The sequence below is a fragment of the Mchenga conophoros genome, linkage group LG12 (assembly GCF_057382185.1).
Source record: "Mchenga conophoros isolate Kocher_MC1m ecotype Shallow Benthic linkage group LG12, M_conophoros_male_GT1.1, whole genome shotgun sequence".
Lineage (NCBI taxonomy): Eukaryota > Metazoa > Chordata > Actinopteri > Cichliformes > Cichlidae > Mchenga > Mchenga conophoros.
The window spans coordinates 36,587,150-36,612,291 of record NC_140537.1 but is presented as its reverse complement, the minus strand read 5'-3'; the positions used below and the strand labels follow the sequence as shown (position 1 = coordinate 36,612,291).

General features: G+C 39.3%; 3 protein-coding genes and 1 non-coding gene across 6 annotated transcripts in view; 2 read left to right on the top strand and 2 right to left on the bottom strand.

Annotated features, from left to right (window-relative positions):
- Nucleotides 1-7,887, bottom strand: part of ppil2 (peptidylprolyl isomerase (cyclophilin)-like 2) — a 28,569-nt gene extending 20,682 nt beyond the window's left edge. The window contains exons 1-10 of the mRNA XM_085295569.1: nucleotides 7,714-7,887; nucleotides 7,480-7,529; nucleotides 6,942-6,987; nucleotides 5,595-5,657; nucleotides 4,810-4,861; nucleotides 3,617-3,668; nucleotides 3,147-3,238; nucleotides 2,659-2,748; nucleotides 2,495-2,570; nucleotides 2,232-2,392 (exon numbers count right to left, since the gene is read on the bottom strand). Of these exons, the coding sequence (XP_085151695.1) occupies nucleotides 2,232-2,392; nucleotides 2,495-2,570; nucleotides 2,659-2,748; nucleotides 3,147-3,238; nucleotides 3,617-3,668; nucleotides 4,810-4,861; nucleotides 5,595-5,657; nucleotides 6,942-6,987; nucleotides 7,480-7,529; nucleotides 7,714-7,745 (714 nt within the window). The 5' untranslated portion in view covers nucleotides 7,746-7,887. The remainder of the gene's footprint in view (nucleotides 1-2,231; nucleotides 2,393-2,494; nucleotides 2,571-2,658; nucleotides 2,749-3,146; nucleotides 3,239-3,616; nucleotides 3,669-4,809; nucleotides 4,862-5,594; nucleotides 5,658-6,941; nucleotides 6,988-7,479; nucleotides 7,530-7,713) is intronic.
- A 1,538-nt stretch (nucleotides 7,888-9,425) lies between these two features.
- On the bottom strand, nucleotides 9,426-18,484 carry LOC146563164 (STAM-binding protein-like A). 2 transcript variants are annotated; one of them, XM_085295568.1, is made up of 10 exons: nucleotides 18,322-18,481; nucleotides 16,088-16,312; nucleotides 15,890-15,965; nucleotides 15,692-15,787; nucleotides 14,634-15,024; nucleotides 14,297-14,421; nucleotides 13,738-13,875; nucleotides 12,660-12,772; nucleotides 12,392-12,491; nucleotides 9,426-10,362 (listed from the first exon to the last, which is right to left on the bottom strand). In XM_085295568.1, the coding sequence occupies exons 2-10, from the start codon at nucleotides 16,288-16,290 to the stop codon at nucleotides 10,306-10,308; spliced, it is 1,299 nt and encodes a 432-aa protein (XP_085151694.1). In that variant the 5' UTR covers nucleotides 16,291-16,312; nucleotides 18,322-18,481; the 3' UTR covers nucleotides 9,426-10,305. The 2 variants fall into 2 exon arrangements, with proteins under 2 accessions (XP_085151694.1, XP_085151693.1); XM_085295567.1 differs by having other exon boundaries at nucleotides 15,692-15,965; nucleotides 18,322-18,484.
- A 587-nt stretch (nucleotides 18,485-19,071) lies between these two features.
- trnap-ugg (transfer RNA proline (anticodon UGG)) lies at nucleotides 19,072-19,143 on the top strand. Its single transcript has one exon. It is a non-coding gene; the product is annotated as a tRNA-Pro (tRNA).
- Nucleotides 19,144-20,712: 1,569 nt separating this feature from the next.
- The window catches only part of slc39a14 (solute carrier family 39 member 14), a 29,915-nt gene continuing 25,485 nt past the window's right edge, over nucleotides 20,713-25,142 (top strand). Inside the window, exon 1 of one of the 2 annotated variants that reach the window (XM_085295566.1) lies at nucleotides 20,713-20,936. The gene's annotated coding sequence lies outside the window, so the exon portion shown is untranslated. The remainder of the gene's footprint in view (nucleotides 20,937-25,142) is intronic. The other variant, XM_085295565.1, reaches the window with a different exon arrangement.

Sequence of the window (25,142 nt, the reverse complement as noted above, 5' to 3'; positions counted from 1 at the left end):
TTGCCTCTTCTCTCAGATGCTGTCAAAGCGTCACTATGAACTCGACACAGAGAGCGACCAAGGATGAGCTGTGCTGTAAAAATGAGGCACGGCGCAGCATCAAAGGAGAGCTGATAAGAAAGAAGGTGTAGCTGCGGCTCAAATTGAATCAGCCGTCATCCTTCCAGTAATTCAAGGGCACAGTCACGGCGGTAACATCACCGCCAGTGACCTCCTTTGTTACACATCGGTCTGTGTGTGCGAGTGTTCCCCAGAGGTATGATGACTGAGAGCAGGCCTGGAGGAAGGTTACATTATGTATATGTTGAGTTTTCAAATGGATATAAACATGCTCTACATTTTACTCTCTCTGGTTCTGACACTGATGTTATTTTTTATCAACAATATTTTACATGCAAAATATTATCCATCAATCTCCCTTACGATTACGGTAAATATATTTTATTCTTTGTTGTTTCTGTTCCTGGATACAGCTGGGCTTTATCTGGTGTTTGTTTTTGTTTTCTCATCCACAATACTGTGAATATATTTTCTAATATTTGGCTCCCTCCTGTGGACAAAGTCAAACTAGCACATCTTCACCTGGTTCAGAAGGCTCTCTTAAACCTGCTGCAGTGACGTGACTAAATAACTGAAAAATCTCCTAAATTATGTTAGATTAGTTCTCAGCAATGACATTTGATTAACTGTCAGCTTCATTACTAGTTTTGAGCTTGTCCAAAAGTAAAGAAATATGACATAAAATAATGTAACAGTTTAGTGAAACAGGTTCAGGTCACATCCTGTCGGCTTCACTTCAAATCCAGTGTGGTGCCGTGTCGGCAAAACGGAGGAAAAGTGCATCCTTGTCTAAATACTTCTGCACGTGGCTCAGTTTCCATCACCTGGTCTAAATGTTGGGACTTTTCGTTCAGCAGCTTAGAAGCTTGGACACCCGAGCCTGGACAGTTTTTAAATTATTATTTATATTCTTAATAACCATTTATGAGTCTTTGTGATTCAGCATCATATTGGCCAAAGATCCCTATAAGACTAATTCATTGCTCATAGCAAATAAGATGGTGTTTACTAATCAAGTAACCAAACGCAGCAAGATGAGAAGCTCAAAGGTTTAAAAACAGCAGTGAGTTTTTCCAAAGGTGGGAGAAACCAGAGTTTCTGAGAAAACCTATGTAAGCAAAGAGAGAACATCCAGCAACCCAAGACCCTCTTACTATGAGACTGCTGTCCAAATATATTATCTAATCTTATTAACTAAAGTCACTTCTAGCAACTTGGTTTTTCAGGCATTTGACTCTACATCACCTTAAGTTAGCGATTAAACTCTGCTGTGGACACAGACAGCTGCAGATAACAGCAGCAGATGAGATGTCTAAGTCCACCCAAAAGGTGAAGGCGTTGAATTAGAGACTGACCAATATATTAACTGGTATTAAATATTGCAGATAAATTAGTGTGTCGGCATTTATAAAAGAGATGGCAGTAACACCCTTCACCCATCTTGAAGGGTTGGAATCTCCACCTTCAGGTTTCTGGGCATCCACATGTCCACTGATCTCACCACCACAACACCATCGCCCTGGTAAAGAAGGCCCAGCAGCAGCTGCACTTCCTCGTGTCCTGAGGAAGAAGAACCTGGACCAGAAGCTGCTGCTGGCCTTCTACTGCTCCTCATTAGAGAGCGTGTGCTCCTCCTACCTGGGTGTTTGGTACGCAAGGGTCACGACTGAGAACAGGAAGGCTAACAGAGAGTAATTAACACCGCCCCCAACATCACTGGCTGCCCTCTGCTGCTCCGAGACCATCGTCAGATCCTCCTGTCTCAGGAAAACTAGAGCCAACATAGGTGACACCTTGTACCCACCACCTCACCAATCTGAGCCATGGTCTGAATAGCCCTCATCACTCAGGCCACTCACACACGGACTCTTACTCAGACCAAGTCCTTTGCACTGCTTCCAAACACTTTGGCCTCCAGTGTTTGCCTTTCTCTAGTTTATATTTGCTCCTGTCTGTTATTTATTCTGTTGTCTTATTATTTATATTTAACTCCTGCACAGTTGTTGTGGAGCACCCATCATTTCGTTGTACATGTAGAATGACAATAAAGGGCTCTTCTATTCTATTCTATTCTATGGTCACAAAGGCATTGCTGCGCATGGAGCCTTGCAATGATGAAACCAGGAGCTATAAAGTGGCTTTAAGGATCATAGTGAGGATGGTTTTCTTACAGCATTTAATTTGTCCGTCTTCTTGGCCTGCGGCTCCTTCATGGTGGAAGCCAGAAGTTCATCCCCTTTGTATTCTTTATAAAGCTCCGCTAAAGTCTCCCTCGTCTCCAGATTGGTGGTCTTCAGATGGTATGCTGGGTCCTGCTTAGCCTTTTCCTCATCTGAAACATGCCAGAAAGAGCAAGAGAAAACGGATGATTTTACCATAGCACATTTATATAATGCGAGAATTACCCATCACCAGAAAAATACTGATAGCTCACCTGGGTCCAACACTTTCAGGTCGTTCTTGACATGGAAAAAGTTGGAGACGTTGAACTTATCCAGGTTTGTGGGGTCCTAAGAAGAGAAAACAACGTCTCTGTTCCTCAAATAAAAGTACTCTTTCATTGTGTAGGTGGATAAAAATCGTGAAACTACATCTCACCTGAAGAGTTATAATATCTTTTCTTGTGAAGGGTTCATCTGTGAGCAGATCTTTAAAACTTTTGGTCTTAATGTTTAACTGCTCAACTGCCTGCATGAAAACAGAAATATTAGAAAGAAAAGCCTCTGTTGGTCATAAGGAAAACAAACGTGGGCAGCAGGTAAAATTAAATTATATGTGTTTCCTTTAAGTTTAACACAAGCTTAGTATCACTACAACTGAATGAACAACACTTTGTGGAATTCATCTGTAAAAATAAACAGAACAACACTGTTTTTTGTTTGGAGAGAGATTTTTTGCACACAGCTAATTCTGTGTGATGTAAGGCAGCATCTTGTGAGACCATGTGGGCTGAGCATCTGCACTGTATCACGCCAAGACCAAAATCAATATCATCTCTTTCTCCATGTGCGTAATTTTAGACATCGATTTCTGTCTGAAAAGCATCATCATGAGGATCAATGCAGCAAGAGCACGAGTTCACTGACCTCATAAGAAAACACATTCCCGGTGACCTTGTTGGCAACAATGTGAGAATTATTTGTGAAGACGTTGTACAGAACAGGGCAGTGATACTTTCCTGGAACAAAACGAAGCAAAGAAAAAAAGTGAGAGAGCAGCAGGCTGAGCAGCAGAGTCCAATCTGCTGCCAGGGGCTGAATCCACTCAAGAAGTCAACGAGTACCTCATGCAATCCTCTGCTGAATTATATCACATCTTCTCCCCTCACTTGCTTTTTTGGATTTTTATTCCTCCAACCCCTTTTAAGTCAAGCTTTGTTTTTTAAGGTTCCCCTCACACAAAGCAAAGCAGTAAGAAAAGTGTGGATTTAAAAGAAAACTAAAGCCTGCAGGATTTCAGTGACTATGACCTGGCAAACTGGGCTAATGACAGCATTAAATTTCTTCTACATGCATTTTGTTGTGCCTCAGGTGCATCAAAGCGTAAGCATATTTACCATCATTGTTCTTGGCTAAGTTAAGTTTGATGAGGGACTTTGCTTCCAGTTTCTGTGGAGGAAAAGAACAAATTTGCTTCTCAAACTGTACAACAGTGCTTGCGCTACAAGTACAACCACAAATGGATCATCTTACAGAGATTAGTTTCCAGCTGTGACATGGGGGAAATTGTAGAGATGTGCTTCATGATGCATGCTCAATCATCCAGGTAAGTAAATCCCCAAAGTTGATTCTGTTCATCAGGACATAGCGTTTTCAGTGGGAGAAACGTATCATCAGTCATCCAAGCGACTTCTTCTATGTGAAAAGGGAAAGACTCTGAATCGAGGAGGGGGCCTAAGGGTACATCTTTTGCCATCTTACAATGCTGTGATTGCAGCCATTCCCCAACTCTCTGTGAACGGTACTCATGGCCATTGATCAGTGGGCTTTGTTCAGTGGTTGTTGATCAATGGTCATGAGAATTTGCATATTAATGATCAAGGAACTGACCTCCCAGCCCATTGTTCCTTCAGTGGGCTGGTTTCAGTCATTATGCAAATGCACTGTTTATAAGGTTGAAACCTGCAGTCAGCTGAGACTGAAGACGTCACCTGGATGAGTGACGAAACGTTTCTCCCACTGAAAACGCTGCATCCTGATGAACAGAATCAACTTTTGGAGATTTACTTCACTGCATGATTGAGAATGCATCAAGATGTGCTGTATATATTCATGACTGATAAGTATACTCATTAACTTTAAACAAAATGTCTGGCATTAACACTGTATTTGTGAGCAGCACTTTCTCTTACTTATAATAAAAGCTTGAATATGAAAGAGGAGCTGAACTGCTTATAAAGATGATAGTAACATGTTATACACAGCCTTACCCTAAATATTATTCTTATCATTGTAAGACAGTGACCGCTAGCAGTAAATAACATGTTTGACATGCAGGGTCACGGTAAAAACTTGATATTCTTCTGAATTTAAAATTTATAAACAGCTCAAGGTCAAGCTAACCCGACCCTAAGCTATTGAATTCCACCTTCAGCTTTTATAATTGGCTTGCTCGGCTAATATTTGAGGTCATGTTTTTATAGAAAATTGTGTTTATTTCTTTTTGCGTTGGATGATTAAAACCACAATTTCTGTAAATGAGAGCAGCTTATGGAGCAGTTAGATCATGAAGGAATCGTTGTCTCCTCACCTCTCCAGAGATCGGGTTTGTACCATACTTCTTAATCCACGGAACAATGCTCCTAAAAACAGGAAGTACACAGTAAATAATTTTTTAGGTTATGCCAAAAGCAAGAAAGGAGATGCAAAAATATGTAAGACATACATCTTGTTGTGCAAAATTATTTATGCCAAGTGAGATGTCAAGTCACACACCAGATAAATCATCAAAAAAAGAAAAGGAAAAATCACCTTTAAAAGCCAAAACTGAAACAAAACTGATATTTGTTTGGTTTTATTTAACAGAATTAAGGCAAGTGTGACATATCCAAGCTTCCTTTGTGTTAGCTGGCTTGATAAAACCCAGAAACAGAGTTGGAAGCAAATCAGGACCAAACATAAAAACATATTTTTACTGCAACAACTTAATGACTGAAACGCGACGCATAAAGTTTGCACTTCTGCAACTTTTCTGTACAGCTTCATCAAGTGGCAGAAATAAGATATAGCCGATGAAACTGCATATATAATATCTATTCTTTCAGCATAGACTATATAATTTATCATGCTTAGAGCATGTCATCAGGAAAAGAATCACTACTGGATGATTTTAAACCAAAACTCTGAACATACAGGAGGAGGTTATGTGTTCAGCATATGTTCTAATCCAGCCGGGGTTAAATACACTGAAAACTGTCCATTAATGTTGCCTCACAGTACACACTCAGAGCTTCTTCCAATATCTTCTTCCAAGACCTGCCTGGCTACTGAGGGTGTTATGTGAACACTTAAAGGCATCAGACATTATTTACTCACAGCAGGTCGAAGACGACTCCCTCCTCAGTGCAGACAGGATACTCAAATGGCTGAAGGGACAAGCTGAAACATGTCACAGCACAAGTGTCAAACTCACTTCAGCTCATCAATTAACCAAAGTTTGTCTGTATAGCATCTTTCAGGCAGATCAGTACAGCTCAAAATTATTCACAGATGACAACAAAACAATAAAAAGACATAACAAGAGTTAACAAAGCAAAGCAAATAACATACGGAAAAACATTCCTAGCATAAGGAATTCAAATTAAATTAGGAAAAATTCAATTAACTTAAAATGTTTAAAAAGTAAGGTTAGATAAAATATGCTGTAAAGTACAATATCCACCAATATAAAAGCACCAATCAGTGAATAAAAATAAAATTATGTAATGATAAATAAAAATCTAAACAGTACAATAGGGAAAAAATTACTAATCAAATAAGGTAAAAGAAATAAGTGACTCGTGCAAATGTTGGGATGGAGAACAGAGTTTGAGTTTAAACATTTCCAGCTGCAACTTGGGGAACAAGAGCTAAAAACTGCCCAACCAGATGTTTGTCAGGGGACCTGGTCATACTCTGTCAGTATGAACTGATGGGAACAAAGCTATGACGTACCTTAAAAACAAACAAACAAGAAAAAGCAGTTTCTGAACATAGCAGGATTTGATTCTATATATGGGGTTTAAAATTAGTTCAATTTTCCTTCCCTTCCTAATAAGTCACCTGCCAGTACTAAGAGAACAATTTGTTCCCAAGTGGACCAAACAACTGCATAATAAAACATCCTTCTTTTAATATTATAAGATGCTCTTTATAATTTGCAGAAATCTAGAAATGGGTTGGCTGGCAATTTTTTTTTCTAGAGTGCCTCTTCTTCTTCGTCATCATCATGTTCTTCTTTCGGCTGCTCCCTTTAGGGGTCTCCACAATGATCATCTGACTCCATCTTACCCTCTCTCTATCATCCTGCTCTGTCACACATGCATGCCCTTCTTCACTACATCCAGAAAACATCTCTATGGTCTTCCTCTTTTCCTTCTCCCTGACAGCTCTTTCTTTAAAATCATCTCCATCTCAGCCTTGCCTCTCTACCTTTGTCTCCAAATCACTTAACCTGATGTGTTCATTTCTAATCCTGTCAAATCCTGCTCACCCCCTAGTTAAAACAGTCTAGCATCTTCAGCTTTGCCTCCTCTCTTTTTGTCAGTGCCACCATCTCCAAACTATAACACTTTAAACACATCACAGCAGGCTTCACCACCATCCTTATCTTTTCCTCTATCATTTTACTCTTTTGTCGCTTTCTAAGGTGCCTCTTCTCATAATAAACGAGTCTCCTGTTACCTGCAGTGGTCGAAGGGAAGCCGTCTGAAGTTTCCTTGTGGGATTTCTGGAAAGTAAATACACAAAGAGAATGTAAGACAAGTAAAAATCAGTTTCATTTTTAAGGACTAAAAACCACTGACAAACCCCCGATCAAGTACAGCAGCCCTCAGCACTTTTTACCTTCAGAGGCTCTGGTTCATTTACAGTACTTTAGCCAAACTTAACAATTATAACATTACTTATAACGACTAACTATAGATATTGTAATCCGTGCAATTAAATATGACTCAATGATAAAAAAAAATATTAATTCAGGAACATGATTTCAAGTAGCTAAACAAACTAAAGCCCCCAAAACAGCACACAGCATATAATATTGATTTTCCTTAAAGGCGAAACCCTTCTGAACACGCCTGTGTTAAAGCTTAGTGGGCTAATCTGAACGCACGCTGCAAAAACTTGCATAAACTTATATCAAAGACAAAAATAAATAAATAACATGAACAGTGTCTCCACAGACGCTGGTTTTAACCAGTTAGTCTGAAAATCAGCTCACCTGCTCGTTTCCCTCCATAAAAGTTCGTGTACTCTGTACATGTGATGTACCTGAAGGGTTAAACAAAACACAGGTGAGACAACAAAGGCAACGATACAACTTTAACGATAACACTTTAAACTGTTAGTAACGCAACACTCAATACGCTAATGTGGGTTAGCTTGCTACTAGCTTCTTAAGTGCTAACGGTGGCCAAACAAGCCCGTTTCAGAGCTGTTTGATGCTCACGCTTACATTTTGTCTTTCTGGTGCTGTCGCTTCCCCATTTTGACTGATTTTGCAGGTCTGAAGAAATATCCTCAGTCACAAAATAAAATATTAAGACAATAACACGCAATAACCACTGTGTGCCTTTCCTATCTTCCTGTTTACGTTCTTTGTCGTCGTCGTGATTAACTGCACACTGTATGTAACAGCTGCACTCTGCTGCCCCCTATCGACAGTCCGGTAAAGACATTTTAAGCATTGAATTGAAACAATTAAATAAGGAGCTATACACAATCATGTAGTTCGGTCAGAAATAGAGTATTGTGACTCTCTGTAGAGATAAATTGTAGGATTTTTATGAAATATGTAAAAACAGTGTTTGTTTGTTTGTTTGTTTGTTTGTTTTACCATCATTGAAATAAAATGAAAGAGTGACAACCACAGCCTAATTTGGAGTTCCAAATTCATACTGTAGACATACTGTATCATACTGTATTTTTGAAATCAACAATTTTGTGTTTTATGTCTTTTTATGTCACAGATGAAAAACTGTTTTCTCATTCATTCTGTGAGCCTGCAGTTCATCTCTTTTACTTTTGGGGACTGCAAAGCACACACACTTAGAAGAATTTACGGTTGAGCAGAGAAAGCATCTACTGGGGCTCATAAGAGCACTTGAAATGTTACACAAAACAGGTTGATCATAATTTTTATGTGATAAATCATAGTCATACATGATAAAAACACCAATCAATTGTTTGCTGCTTTTTTTTTTTTTTTACCTTATGTCTGCATTTTATTTTGCCATGTTTATTATATTTTATTGCTGCTATTGTTCTTGTGTTATTGTAAGGTGACCCTGAGGGTCTTAAAGGCGCCTATAAATAAATTATATATTATTATATATTATGTATTATTATTATATTATTATTATATTATATCATATTATATTATTATCATCATCATCCATTTGAGTGTATTCAAGCTGCCATAAGCCAAACAGACAGGGTCACAAAAACAAAACATTTTAATCAATATTTTTAATAGGCTGACAAGTTGTTACTAACTTCCGCTGCCTGCGTCCACGCACACTGTAACTGTTTGCCAGTAGATTGATTCAAGGAAGATAGAGTCAAACGTCAAATGATCTTAACCTGGAGCCAAACAAAAGCTATGTGTGCATTTACGCACTTGGCACAGTAACACTATCTACAAAGCACAGATCAGACACGTTTTCAGCTTTATAAAGTGGAATATAAGGTGACCTCCACGCCAGATTTAAAACTGATTTATCCACAAAATCCTCAATTTCTAACTGAAGAGTTTATGTTTACATAAAAAACACAAACTGTCCTTCAGCTGCCTAATTTGTCCGACGGTCTGTTTCCAGAAAAAACAGCGTGTAAAACCTGCACTTACCCTGTATACTTTTGGAAAGCATTTTATTCGTTCCTCACGGGTCTGCTCGAGTTTGATCCACTATTTTGTGTTCTTCTTAGTGGAATCCTTCATATCACTGAACTTACCAAACTGGCTGCGTTTTCGCAAACTACAGGCTCACTTATGTAAAATGATCAATTTCCTTCATTACAAATCTGTTGAATCGTCCAGAACCGTCCCGTCCGAGCTTTGGACACATATTTGTCTTCATCTTCTTTTTCCTCTTCCAATCTGTGTAGCTGCATCTCTTATTTCTGACATTATTTCTCAGTGTACAAACATAACAAGACAATACAGGATAAATTCATCTACAAGTTTATTCTTTTCTTGGCAATTAATTCGTAATTATGGCTAATCATTGACCTCTTCTAACAAGAGAAGGGAGCAAACAAAACTGGTTACAGAGGCATGATCCAGGGCCGGGTGGTTAGTAAAATGTTGTAATGTGGAGCATTCAGGTACATTCAGATTGCACACTTGTCCTCTGAAGAATGAACACATGATAAAGCTCGACCAATCCCTTATCCAAGAAACAATAAGGACATTTTTAAACTTCACACAGACACCTTTAACGGTAGAGGATGATCTGGAGTGATGGGGTATAAAAATAGAATACAGCGCAGCAACACAAGCACCGCCTGCATACCTGAGTTACAACTTGCTTTCACTTCTCTCATCACTCATTTAAAAGAACAAAGAATAAATTATATACTCCACACTGGACTTCATGTTGCAGACTGAAAAACTCAAAAACAAGTTTATGTTCTCATCCTTGGCACTTTATCCTTCAGGCAGAAACCAAAATGTGACGATGGTGCAAGAAAGGTTTGGGTTACCAGACGTGCGTCTCTCACTGATGAACGAACATCTTTATTAATGACAAAAGGAAAGAAGTACACCGCACACTGACAGAAACAAAGGGCCCCAAGAACAAGTCCTTCAGCTGGTTGCTTGTTTGGAAAGTGCAACAATATGTGGAATATCTTCTTAACAGAACAAAAAACATAAAAAGAAAAACGTTTGCAGCGTTGTTCTTATTGAGAACAACCGAGGTCCATAATTATGGTAAACTCGCGGCCAGCATCTGCTCAGACCCGCCCTGAAAATAAAAATGAGTGTTTTTTTTCCCCAGCTTGATGAAACAGTCTGTGAGTGTTTTGGTGAAACAAAGGAAAGAGATCACCGCAAATCCATCATGGACACGGTGCCATCAGTGATGGTGACATGTCCTGCGTGCTGAAAAAGGAGAAACACATTTCAGTTACATGCTCAAACAGTTAGCCACTCTGGGGTACGGTACTCCAGGAAGAGTACCGTACCCCATTCCCATCCCTCCTCCCCCCAAGCAGAGCCAAACAAGAGCTGGACTGGGAATCGCAGCAGACGTTTCATGTGGAGGCAGATATACGTCTCCTTGTGATTATAGCACAGTACTTTTGAAATATTTATTTCCTGGTTTACGCTCTCTTAACATTAATTAGCATGCTGTTGGCCAACGATGTGGACAGTGAGCCATTCATAAAGCTGTAATATCACACGTTTGCACACAAATAACTTGTGGAAAAATCCTTTTAAATTCTATTTTGGGACAAAAAGAATCAGTTTCTCAAGCTTTTGTTTTTTTAAACAGATTTGATTCTATACATGCAGTTTTTCATTACTGATGAAATAAATAAAAAAGCAATTCTCAGGAAGCTTTAGGTAGTTCGATCTGATGAAAGTTATCCAGCCCACAGATTAGTACGGAGTTAAAACTGGATGGCTTTCCTGATGCAACCCTCCCATCTATCCGCCTTTGGGACGGCCATTGTGAGGACACTAAGCTTGTGACTCCCTGAGGCTGGATTTGTGTCTCCTCCTTGTTTGGATGCTGGGATTCTTCACATGTTAGAGAAATGTGTTAACTATTAAAACATTTAAGTTATTTTATTGAAAAAGTAATAATCAAATCTATTTAAGATGTTTAATTTTCCTCTATGAACCTTTAATCTGACTGAGATACTGCAGTAAATATAAGAAAACGCCTCCTATTGAGTAGATTTGAGTACTCTTTGAGTTAACTAACCTTTTAAAAGTGACCCAAATATCTCACATAAGGAAGAAAGAAAAAGCTACACTGAACCCTGGGTCATCACTTCATCTGCACTTTTTTGGCAATAAGCCCTGCCCGTGCCAAAAATCATATATGACTTTCCACAGAAAACTGTGCACAGTACATCTACGTATCTGTAGGGAAGATAAACTGTACTCTACAGCTGCGGGAAACAAGATCTTTATTCTGGAGTGTTGCATCTACCTCCATACCACCCTGGCACGTAAAAAAAAAAACCAGGCATGTGAGAATTTTTAGTCATACGTTATAAACATGTTTACTTTTTGCAAGACTACAGTTGGATTCCTTTTGAGGTTATTTCCCATCATGCACATGGTGGAAATTTACAAGCAGAAAAACTGGAGCAGAAACAAGGAAGGAGCTTTTGGCCACACCTGCAGTTTTGTGTGGAGTAGTTTGTTCTAAATAAAGATAAAAGAGCTTTAAAAAAAAAAAAAAAAAAAAGATCTGGCAGAATGTGGGCACAGCATGGAGAGAGCGCAGACTTTGAAAACTTCAAATAATGTTAAACATGGCTGACTTTATTGGAACGCCAAGACAGGAAAAAGACTCAGTTTCCTGACCACCAAACAGCAGATGATGATGATGCAATCCCACTACAGCTTTAGTAAGACTTGAGGTTTTACTGCGACACTGAAATCACTTTAATAGTGATTTGGTGGGAGGCCAATACTTTTCCTTGTTCTAACTGGCTGGTTAGAGGCAAGTAAAATAAGTTTCCAGGGGAAGTCGTGAGGCTCAGTCACTCAGTCTGTCAAGATGAGATTATTTTTACATCATTATTAACAATCCTTCAAAAAATAAAAGACTCCAGTTAGTTACTGGAAATTATAATCCTGTTTAAACACTTTGGGATTTTCAAAATAAAATGTAACTCCAGTTATAGGAGTTATAGAAATTAATCTGGATGCACAGAAGATGTTTTCAATAAAAGCCACCAGTTAATTATAGGATGCTTTAGTGTTAGATTTTTCAAAATAACAGCGTGTTTTTCTTTTTTTGTGCCACTTGCAGTTAAATTTGTTTTTATAATCCTAAATCATCTATACAACTTCAATATCCCCAGAAATTGCATCGTTTTCTTTAGCGATACAAATTCTGTCCATTTGCGACAACACTGCATCTATGACTTCACAGCACAGATATACTTACTGTAAATAGAGGTGGCTCTTTGCTGTGAGGATGAAACCCTTTCTGTTTACATGTGGAAATCTCATCTGTTCCCCGATCTGTCAGTCTGAAGTAGCCAATTCTGAAACACACACACACACACACACACACACACACACACACACACACACACACACACACACACACACACACACACACACACACACAGTTAGATCACAGAAAAAGACAAAAAAAAAAAAAAAAACATCCCATAGTCTGTAAAGACAGGACACTGAGTTCTCCAACTCACTCGTTGAATTTAGGCGAGCAGACTATAGCGATGGCCTCTGGCAGCATGATCTGGTAGGAGCAGTGCGTGTGGAGGTCTACGCTGGACAAGAAGGCTGTCTGTGTGGGGTGAGTCTGGGAAACACAGAGGGCAGACCTCAGTTTACTTCAGTGCTCATCACACAGCAGAACAGGACCAGTGGTAGCCATGAGGACTTATTCTTGTGAACCAAACTGTAGTTTATGCAGGTCAGAATGTCTAAAAAAAAAGTTTAACTATACACGTGAACTAATACAAACTCAAAACCAATCAGTGAACAGTTTTACATTAGGCGGCAGGTTTTAGTACCTACTCGCCACTTTGGTTGATACGAGGTTCCACACAGTTAAGCAGCATTAAAGTACGATTCATTACTGAAGAATGTGATGGGTGGTTTCTAATCCCTCTGTTTAGACAGTTTTTGACAGCCTCCATTAAACAGTCCTCAATTTTAGCTTCATATTTGAGCGTTGCTTCTTCCTGTTCTTGTCGCTATTTTCAGAATGTTTTTGTAGATGCAATGAGGTTGCAGTTACATCTTTACTCGTGTGACTGAGCCATTGGTTTGCTCTGAGTTAAGAAGAATCTCAGTATGAGGTGAGCGCTCTTATTTGTAGTATTCATATAGTATTTTAATTTATTTAATACAATGCTAATATTTGGTGTTGTTGTATTAATACAATATCACCACACAAAATATTACGATACTTTTTCCCCTCAGCCCTCGTGAACACATGAGGAAAATCTATTTTAGTGTGAAATCAGACACAGAGGATTACCTCACTATGAATCAGTCACCTCCTTTTTAAGACATTTTACAGGGTGGCTTTGGTGACGTCTTTATCTTCTGGTTATCGTCTTATTTATCATCTATGCCTGATTTTACTCCTATAATTTACACGCATTTATATTTTTCTCTTCTGACATGCTCTTGTTTTAAAATTTCAGTGAATAATGTTTTAATCTATTCTTTGAATAAAGTTTATAAGCTAAGCTGATTGGTGTGGGTGACTCTGATTATTCATCAGCACTGACGCCAACCTGCCCATCTTTTACTCACATGTATCCAGCCGAGTGTGATGAGATCATACTGGTCCTGCATGAGGAAGAGTTCCTCCTCGTTTTCCGTGTCACAATAGTCCGGTCCGCCGCACTGCTTTGGTACGATGACGTGGGTCACAGTAAACGCATTTCTGGTCTGGACCAAACACAAAAAGCGTCTTGCTTTTATACTCATTTAAATTATGCATGTCCTGCTGTCTGCCAAAGTGCTACCCAAGGGCACTGCCTGCACAAAATTAACACTGAGCACTTACAGAGCTGCTAGCAAAAACGCTCAGTCATGCTCATAGAAAAGTGGAAAGAGCTTGAAGTTAACCCCACCAGCAAATGATATAATGTAAACAATGGGCAGAGTAGCCAAAGAGCAATGAGATAAGAGTCAAATTATCTTCTACACCTCTGAAGAGGGACATCAACTGTTGTTTAATTTAAAATCCACATTCATAAAATGTTCACAGTCTCAGAATTATTGACACAACATTTAGCACCTCTGGGCTCAAGGGCTGCATAAAAGCAACCTATCGCTCCAGCATAGCTACACTGTTCCAGCTTCTTACCAGTTTGCCACATAGGATGCCACAAGTTTCTACAGCTCTGCTTGTGTTGGCCTCAGCCAACCTCAGAAAGCTCCGGCACAACTCAGCGGGAACAGCCAACTGCCGAAGGGCATCCACCATTGTATCTGCAGAGACCATACACAAAAGCTGAATGGGAAAGTTAGACTCTTGTGAGATTCTGAAACAAGTCATGGTGCAAACAAACAAACAAACGAAATTAAGTAGGTCGGGGGGGAAAGAAATCAGCTCAGAGGAATAAATACTTTCACCCAGGAGCAGGGCAGCGCTTTAAATCCTGTGAAGGCCAGCCCACCGTGACACAAAAGAATGAACTCACTGTTATTCCCCGGGCTGACCAGAGACCCCGGCTTGAGTGAGCGGTCAAAGCTGGGCGGGCCGGTGGTGGGTGTGCCGATGGATGTGGGAGGGCGGTTATGTTGGTGGTTGGACAGTTCACCTGGGATCTGAGGAAAGGTAGGGGAGACTAACGGGGGGCCCTGGATGCCTGGGATGAGGGGTGTGTCAGAGGAAGGCTCAGCCGGAGTGGCAAACTCCAGAAGCACTCGTTGGCGCTCCTTCTCCAACTCTTGGCGGCGGATCATCTCCTCAAAGGCACTGAACTGCTCCTGCTCCCGCTGCCGCCGCTGCATCTCAGCCACACGTTCCCGCTCTGCGTCCAGCGCTCGCTGCTTGGACTGCTGCCGCGCCAACACCTCCTCCTCCTCTTTCTGAGCATGTAGCAAACACATCACATACTGGCTTAGTTTCAGCCGTGGTTTCTCTTTTTGGCCCTTTTTTAAACAGCAACATTAAATGTATTGATCTTTTTGATGATGAAACAAGTTTGCTGTAGAACAGTTAGTGTGGCACATGAACTGCTACTGATTGACTATTCAAGGTCAGCTTAGGTGCATATTAATGAACTGTGATATGAGGTTACTGTGGGGCTTGTTAATGATTCACCTGCTTATGGACTTTAAATGTAAATTGGTTTTTATTTAATTACTTCAAATCTCTTAAACCTTTCCAGTGTGACTTAACCTCCTCGGACCTGGCGTCCACATATGTGGACATCACATTTTGGGATGTCTAGACCAAAATAAAAAATTTTACTCTACAAGGGCCTGATAACCACTAACGAGGACATTATACTGCAAATGTTCCACTGAAATTTAAAACAAATGTCCTCATATGTCAATCTTATTTTTGTCAGAGATAAAATCAGGTAAAAAAAAAAATCTGGAAATTCTTTGTTTTTACATTCATCAGGTCCCAAACAGCCCAAATAGCAAAGAGAATTTAAAAATGCATGCCATGAAAGAGTTCGGGTCTTAGGAGGTTAATGCAGCAATGTGATGCAAGGGTGTAAATTCACAAAAGAGTGTCTCAGCTCACCTTTTTGACAAGATATTGAGCATATTCCTGTTCAAATCTTTTCAGTAGAGCCTTTTTGAGAATCTCAGCCTGAGGAAACGCAACATCCTTCAGTTTCTGTAGATTAATCAGAATGAAGTAAGTGAAGTAAGTGTCCAACTTTCCTTGAAAACAATTAGTAATGCAAAAAAAACAAACAAAATAAAACTGGATGACGACCTTTAGTGTGTCCTTTTTCTCAGGAATGTTGGCTGTCTTATAATCCCGATGCTTGGGAAGTTTTTCTATAAAGAGCCTTAGGAGGGGGAAAAAAATATCAAGACCCATAAAGGTCAGAAAACTCTTAAGAGAGGTCTTTACGTAAACTCCTTCAGCTTACTTCAGTCAATGCGGACAGAAATGTGAAAAGACACTCACGTAATATATTTATTGTAAAGGACAAAGGCATGCTCGATGTTGCCCTCCTCCGTGTAGATGTTAGCCATGCGGATCATCTCCATGCCTGAGCGGAAGTAGCGGCGTGGGGGCATGTCGTCATTAATCTCCACCGAGCTGCCCTTCTTGGTCAGGGCGCGGACGCGCTCCTCCGGCTGCAGGCTGACATCAGTGTGATCGGCCATCACGATGGCTCAACCTGTAAGACTGGAGAAACAGGCTGACTCAGTGGTGCCTTTAAGCCAACAGTGGATTCATAACGCCGGGTTTAAACATCCGAGAGCCTTTGAACACACCGTCAATCTGAATTCTGACTTGGAGGTAAAACTAAACATGATTATTTTGGTTAATACTGAGAAAAAGACAATTTAACACAATTATTCAAAGACTGTGCAGAGTCAGACTTTCATTCTCAAACAGGAATTGGAAAGTCTAAGCAGGTAAAAAACAAAACTATAGAGCTAACTAGAGTGGGGAATAAATAAGAGAACATTTAGTTGGCCCCCTTTAAACCTCTAAAATGCTGCACATTTGTTTCACAGTTTTTATGTCAGACACTGCTTCATCTGCTTTCAGAACTCTTTACAACCTTCATGAGTCCTAAGGAAATGTACATTTTATTAGAAGTTAACAGCAAGAAGGAATCTTGAAAAAAAAAATTAAGGCATATCCAGCTGGAGTTTTTAACAAATGACTCTATTAGGAATTCACAATGACATCACTGGAAACTATGCGTATATAGAGTATATTTTAAGTTAATTAATTCAGTAAGTATGTAGGAAACACAGACTCTCGTATACACTAGCACAAAGAGGCAGTGTGTCCTCAGTATCAAGGCCACAACTCAGTCTAAAAATCACTGGCTGCTGAATATATTTAGGGAAAAAAAAACTGCTGGGAGGCTGCTATTGATTCTCCCATGATGGCTTCTTGGCTAGAAGGCACAGAAACACAGTGTGTAAAGAGGCGGCCACTTCTTAACAGTTTAGCTCAAGAGGTGTGGCGCTGATAAAAGCAGCGGAGGGGTGGTACTTGTGGTTCATGTTGTCCAGTGCTAGCTACCGTTTTCTTTCTAACATACACAGCTGCACAAACAGTCTTGTACCCCCCCCGCCCAAAACCCCCCCCCAAAAAAACAATACAATTGTGTGTGTATATATAGACTATATTATATATGGTCTATATAACAAGTTCGTAATATTATGTAACACATATTTAGTCACTGCTTTGTTAAGTCTAAATTATTTATGTTGCCCACATAAAGTAGATGATGAACATAAAACTAAGGAGATATTCATGGAGAAAAACTAAACTTTATTACCAATTACAACACTGATATCTGCATAAAATATTGAAACTTGTTTTGTAGACTCAGAATAGGCCTGTAGGAAGTGACTACCCGTGATGGTATTTTTGGTAAACAAAATTTGCTTTATGGATAAGTGTCTGTAAGCCTAATTATAAAAACGGCTTAAAGATATTATGTATTTAAAAAGGTGTTATTTTTCATTTGGCTCCAATACTCTTCTTCTAAGCAAGAAAGCCTAGAGAAACCTTAAACCTTTTAACATGATTATCCAGTAATCTACCCTTATTGTAGACTCACACAGAATTAAAACAGGCCAAAGAGATGACACAACCACAGCTGGGGTTGGCAGCGTGTGATACTAAATTTTATAGTTGAGATAAACCCTCAAGAACTTCAGAAGTATTCAGTCATCAAATGCGGGTAAAAATTAGATTTCTCAACATGACTGTGTATTTTAAGTCTATATAACTATATAATATCAAAATTAACCTGCAATAAAAACACGAATAAGGTGCTTGACGTGAATAAATTCCTTAGAAAATTTATTGACAGAGTATTTGAGAAAGTAAAACGTAAAAACCACAGTGACAGTAACTTTTATGTTTACAGTCAGTGTGATCTTTATAGAAACGGGTCAATTACAAATATGTCGTGCCAGACTTCGTTTTTTATCCAAACAATTTGCCAGCTCGGTCATGGCCTATTTAACCTTCAGGGTTGCTTTCACCTCCTTTAAAAACTTCACGACACTCCCTGTGTGTCACTATATTTTCCCATCGATCCCTGTATCCCTGTCACTGAACTGATCGAGCTCTTTAAAAACGTCGCGTTAGCCTGTGCTAAGTTAGCCTCTAATAAACGGGTAAAAAGCTCTCCACCTCCGTACAAATTCCATCATCCTTCTTACCTGATCGAGCCGTGAACCTGAACCCGAAGCTCCCACAGAACTACATACAAGTGGATAATAAACACGGTCAAATTACGGCCCCAAGGCTAATTGTTAGTAAGCTGCGCCTACAACCAACAGCATCTGTACACTTCCGCAATCAAAGCAACTTCCGCCCGACTAATCCTCACGCAAGCGCAGAAGTATCCCTGTAATTTAGTTTCTTTCGCATGGATATGGGCTTTGTGTTGTGTTTAAATATATATACACTGATCTGATTTTTAAAGGTGAAAATTTTCAGACAAAAAATTGATTTATTTTAAGTGTTTGATGGTCATTTTGCAGTCTTTTGCTATTTGTTTGTGTAGCTATTGACTTCATGTGTTTTCAAGCTTTTCCTATATAAAAACATTTTCTAGCATTTCATTGGACAGTTCGCCTCGTACTTTACACACGCATGCGCTGTCCTTCCCCAGGTGGCCTTATGCTCTGGTACTTTCCCTTGCTTAGTGATATGCATTTGAAACGGCTGGTCCAGAACAGCGGATGCGTTTCAGGCGAATGGGGTGACGTCAGCCATCAGCCCAGGCACCAACCAATCAAACCACGGTATCCTGAGAGAGAGCGACGTGGTTACTCGTGTAGTCTGGCATCAAAATGTCGAGACCTTGATTACTGTGCTCAATAATGAATATACTGTATATTAACAGTGTAACCAGCAATTAGCCTAGCTCGTTCGAATATGATGGACGATGTTCCACGAAGCAGCATGGCTCGTTGGTCTAGGGGTATGATTCTCGCTTTGGGTGCGAGAGGTCCCGGGTTCAAATCCCGGACGAGCCCTTTATTTGTTAATGTTTACGGACTGTATGAGATCGTGGGCGCTTGGGCAGTAAAAAAAAAGTATGCACATTCATTGATGTAGCGCACTTTATGCAAATGAGTTCTCACTGTGTTCGTCAGGCTTATCTGCGTGTCTTTAGGGTACTTTGTGGGTTTATTAATTATATAATCGTAAATAGAATTCACATGAAATGTTCTGAATTACACGGTAGGGATGGAACAACACATTTATTTTGAATTCCTTTTTGTGATCACAGTTTACTTCATTATATTAATTGAACATTTAAGGATGAAATTGGGAATTTAAACCAAAAATTAAATGACAAATAAATTTGGAAAATAAATCCATCCACTCCTTCTTTTGTAGAGTTCTTACCATAATAACATATTTGTTTGCTTTGGCATATTTTATATCATGACCTGTATTTATTTTATTATATTAAATTCATTTCTGCTAGTTTTTTTTAAAGGTTTAAGATATTTAACAATATTGTTTAGCAACACATGAACGTTTTAAATCATTGGTCAGTTGCCACTAATGGATAAATAGCTTGTTGACCTACTTCTCATTTTTAAAATATTTTGCTTCCAAGGTGCCAGACTTTCATATAAGTTGGCAAAGTGGTTTTTTTTGGGTTTCTGCAGGTCTATCAAATTTCTTCTTTGCAATTTCTTCTTTCTATGCATAAAATACAACAAGCATTTTTGGGCATGTCTATCTCAAAAACCTACAATTTGTAATTTAGTTTACTCTTAAAAAAGAGAGACAAAGACAACAGAGTTTGACAGGCATGAAATAGTATTTCTGCACAAATAAAGTGACCCCCAAAGCATCTGAAATTAGGGTGTATTTCTTTTCTGAGGAAAAAAAAAGTTGGGGATGAAAGATGTGGCAGGCCTGAAAATCCTATCTACAGCAGGCAGAAAGGGAATCGGGTACGGCGGTGAATGTGTAAAGCCCTCTGTAAAACACAGTGGAAGCATGTTGATGGCTTTGCACTTCATGGCGATTGCCAAGATCTTATCAAAGACCTTATCTTATCAAAAATGACAGAAATATGGACACAGATAAATACTATGAGGGAATGTAATTTGGAGGGTGTCTGACTGGCAGAAGGTTTATTTTTCACAGACTGATCCCAAACAGACTGGCAATGCAGAAAAAGCATACTTGGATAGAAAAACACACAGAGGAGCATGGACCGGGCTAGCCAATGTTCAATAATGATGACCTCAACATTAGTGAATAGTCAACTACCTCACTTTTTGTTCAACAATAAACAACCCATAACAATCCTTTTTTGATCCTTTTAATTATAATTCAGGTAGTGTGGGATCATCTTGAGAATATATAATATGTAGAATGATGAGGTAAAATAGAATATCACAAAACATTAGTTAAACTAATGTTAGGTAAAAATAAAAAAAAGTAAAATAAATATAAATTTGAATGTAAAGTAATATAGCTCACGCATAATCAGGGTACGGGGTTTTCGTGCAGTACCACCTTTGAACGCAAGGTGGCAGACACGACCATGTGGAAAAAGCCAGTGCGGTCTGTGACGCCACAGTGAAAACGACCACATCCTCCACGCGTTCCTGCTGCCAGGGGCTAAAAAGCAAGCGTCCTGTCTGTGTGAACGCCTGAGCAGTGCCGGATGGATCGTCCGCACCACAGCTGACATGTTCACTCCCTGTATTTGACGTCGCGGTTCGTGTCGGAGCCACGGGAATTGAATTGTTGACAGGAATTGACGTCAAGCCTGATATTCTGTCCCTAACAGTGGCACCCGGTAAGCTAACTCTCCAGGCTAATCTAAAACCAGCTAATATACCTGACTCCAGGTTATCAGACCACTAAGATAAAACGTCTGCTCAGTTTTATTGATGAACACAGGGTAGTGTGTCCGTGTTTATTCAACGTAAGCATTTAAGACCATAGCTAAATAATCAATTGTTTTTTTAGTGTAGAAGCTAACATTATAAAGCTAGATAAGTAATCTTCAAGCTTTTTAACTCATTCAGTTTTGGGTTTAGTGTTCTCCACGATAATCCATAGATTTGTCTTTGGTGAGAAATAAAGGAGTGCAGACAGGTGAGACTCACCCAGGTGTCTGTAGAAATCTGCCAATAAAAAAAGAGTCCCTTTAATGTATGCATGTAATATCTGTTTTCTGGCACACATTAAATCTCATTTTGGTCACTGGAAGTCGGAACTGTTATTCAGTACTACTACTGCTTCTAATTTTTACTCAACTTATATACAGATGTATTGCATAGGATGAGTTAATTGTTAATTTATCTTTTATTGCTCACACTGACAGTTGCTTAAACCTGTAAAGTCCACTGCCTCGTCAGTCGTTTAGGGTCGCTTGTAGTTTATAGGTCACATTATGAAATGTTATAGTTTATATTACAGTCTGCAGAAAGTTAAAAGTAATAATGATTAGGAGTATTGTGAATGAGGTTGGAGACTTTACAAGTATCTCAAAGGCCCTTTATTTTAATTGTTAACTTTACAATTCAGTTTAGTGTTTTATTTAGTTGTATTTCATTTTATTACTTTCAGTGTTATTGTTGTAAAATAACTACAGTGTGTGTGCATACAGACACTATGGTTTGGAGATATGAGCACAGAGGGGTGTACTACAAACATGGTTTAACACAGCCAGCCTTTGTTTGCATTAGCTGGTGTGACCAAACCTAAAACCACATTTGGGGATAAAAGATATCAAATTCTCTGTTAAGCTGACTTTCTGCTTCAGGCTCTGTGGGCTTTCACATATAAAGGGGCATGTCGCATATGTCATACGATTCTTGCTTTATAAGATATACATTAATAATTTTTTAAAGCAATGATGTTAAATTTTTTTGGTGCTGAACTTTGTAAAATAAAAAAGCATGGCAGCTTTTCCTTTGACAGCTCTCTCTCTGTGCGTGCACCACCTACACAAACATGTTGTGCGTGGAGTGGAGCCAACACTAGACATGTGAAGGGAAATACTATTAATAGAGTTTGGATTGCAGGTGAGAAATGAGCAAAGATCTGATCTGAAAAGATGTGCCTGTTGTCACTGATGCATGATCTGGCTTTTTTCAGTCAGGATTAGACTGACATCTGTCCTCCTCTTGCCATCAGTGGTGCATTTTCGATATGAAATTGGGACGGGTGAGATGTTTCACTGCTCTCACAGGCCCGTTGGGTGATGTGTATGCGCTTTACTTTGTGTGCTAAAGGCCCTGGATTCATATTTTGTTTGTTCCACGCCTGTATGATAGCACATAATAATGCGCTATCATACATACTTTATATGTGCATTATCTGCAAGCACCTCAAGCTTTACAGTTCTATACAACAAGATGCTTTACTTTATGTGTGAGTCTGCCGTTTTCAAAGGCTTTTCTGACTGCTATCATGGCTTGCTGTGCATCTCGTTGTTCTTCAAGCATTTAACTTGTCCCAGGTCATGGTTTCCTTTCACTAATGGATTTCAAAAAATTGCGTAAAAAGTGCACGCAACAACAAAAACACTATAATTCAGAAACACGGTTTGCTGATCTGTTCAGCTGTTCGTGGCACTTCCTACGTTGAAATAAACGTCATCGTGTTTTCAGAACAAACTATCACGTGTCAGCCATTATTTGCAAAACCCAAATTTTACATTTTTGCAGGAAATGTAGTTTATTTTCCCCCTCGGGGCCTTTTAAATGCCCACTGGTGCTACTGAAAGAACTATACAGTTTCTGTATAATTCCAGGAACACTTAGAACTTTGACCTGTTGAAAATGGTTTATTTTGATGCACATGCTGCATTTTGCAAATTGTGCACAATATTTATTTTTGTTTTTGCTGCAGTTTTTAAAAATGAGCTTATCTCAGAAATTATGAAGACACTTAAAATAAACTTCCTGTGGTTGGAAACTATTTTGCATAATGTTTTTGCATTTATAGATTTAAGGGATATCTTTCACATTTCTGTAACTAGAAAAACGATTTTCAGTTTCTTTTGTAGTATTTGCACTTTTTAGCAATTTATGTAGTTACTAGGGGTAAAACGATACACAAAATTCACGGTTGGTTCGATACTTTGGTGACACGGTTCAATATTTTTTCGATACAAAGAAAATGTTCATGCTTTTTTAATTTGTCATTTATTAAAATTATAAATATATATTTTAACTCAAACGTACAGTTTTTAAATTTAATGTTGCTGAAACAACAAAATACTAAATCTATCTGATGGAGAAATCCCTCATCTTTGGAAAAGAGAGTTTATTACAGAGAAATGTCTCTTTCCAAAATAAAAGCTATACTATAGCTTCTTCTGGGCTATATTCTCAACAGCATATTAAACATATCAGGTCCCCATAAGGAGAATCCTGTGCTAACGGCTGTCTAAATGACTCGGGTAAAGTTTGTAGCATGCGTGCTTGTTGTTTTTGTCTGCTTCCACTTGTCTTTGCACGAGGATGATGTCGGAGTAAATGTGCAGTCATATTCGTTGTGTTCCCACTAGTGCTGTCAGCGTTAATCTCGTTAAAATGACATTAACGGCATAACGCGGCAAATCTCCGTTAACGAGTTACCGTGGATCACCCCGTGCGTGGGGCTGGACGGCGTCAACACCTTAACGAGCTAACTGCGCTAACGCACTAGTTCCCACCAATTGAGCATTGCGTGGCACATCCGACATACTGTTTTACTTTTGTCCATGACGCGCTTACCATCAGGGTCATACTTCACATGAAAACCAAAATAGTTCCAAACGCCAGATCTGAATGAGGGTGGGGGAGGTTAAATTTCGGGTAGCGTTCAGGCAGTTGCCATGTTGCAACGAGATTAGCTTCTGTCTTGCTAGCTTGCGCTGCGCTCAGTGGATCTGCGCTGGACAGTGCAGCCTAGGCGGAGTAGTCGAACGCAGATCCACTGAGTTCTCAACACAGACGGCATCGTCAGAAGAAAAGTATGGGCTCAAAATGTGGTCATAAATATTTTGTACTTGTAAATCAGTTTTATATGTGTAAAAATAATTTGTGTGTGTGTGTGTGTGTGTAAAAAGAAACAAACTCTTGTAGAGGACATAAAGTCAGAGGTAGAAAAGACAAGGAGCAGGTGCATCTAGTACAGGTAGAGCTGCTGCAAAAACCCACAGAGCCCAGCAGCCAGCGCAACAAATTCTGGATCCTTTGCTTTTAGTTAGCAGTTAGCATTAGCAGCACATCCTGCATCCAATGTGAAAGGACTTTTATGCTGCGCACTGTGACTCACAGCAATGGTCCCGGGTCAGCCCTGACTTTGTGTTAAACTAATCCTAAAGTAATAATGGTATTTCTAACCACTGACATATCACAACTTTATCCTTTCAACAGCTACTGAAAGTTAGGGGACCTAGCTGCTATCGGATATTTATATAGAGATCCCGCAGCTTCAAACTGTATTACCCTTCAAGGCAAGGCAAATTTATTTGTATAGCACAATTCAACAACAAGGTGATTCAAAGTGCTTTACAGAGACATTAGAAACAAAAACAGATAAAAAGCATGATTTAAAATTGATTAAAACAAGCAAGCAAACAAACTAACTAAACACACACATTCACATTCACACCTGTTCGCGCGATCTGAACCCTTATCGTAAGGGGAGCTACCAGTCCTTCTGTGGACGAGCTACTTTCTATTTTAAATTCCCTGAATTTAAAATAGAATTCAGGGAAGACCCAGCTGGGTCTAGACCCAGGGAAGACCCAGCTGGGTCTAGACCCAGTCTAGACCCAGCTGGGGAGCTACCCAGAGCTCTAAACCCACACCTGTTCGCGCGATCTGAACCCTGCAGTTCAAAAAAAGCGCCCCTCCGACAGCCAAACCCATCTGTTCTCTGATTGGATTGTTACATTTGTGATTGACATGACATTGACCAATCAGATGAAAGGAAGAAAAATAGGGTCAAAATTCGTACTTGTAACTTGCAGGGTTTTTTTTTGGCTAAGTCCACACTCAAA

Excerpts from the sequence above, each read along its gene's own strand:
- LOC146563164 (XM_085295567.1), bottom strand. The coding sequence starts at position 16,290 with ATGGCCGATCACACTGATGTCAGCCTGCAGCCGGAGGAGCGCGTCCGC. Across the intron at positions 12,773-13,737 it reads TCACACTCGGCTGGATACAT|ACTCACCCCACACAGACAGC; the intron begins GTGAGTAAAAGA and ends TGTGTTTCCCAG. Across the intron at positions 10,363-12,391 it reads AAGAGCCACCTCTATTTACA|CACGCAGGACATGTCACCAT; the intron begins GTAAGTATATCT and ends CTCCTTTTTCAG.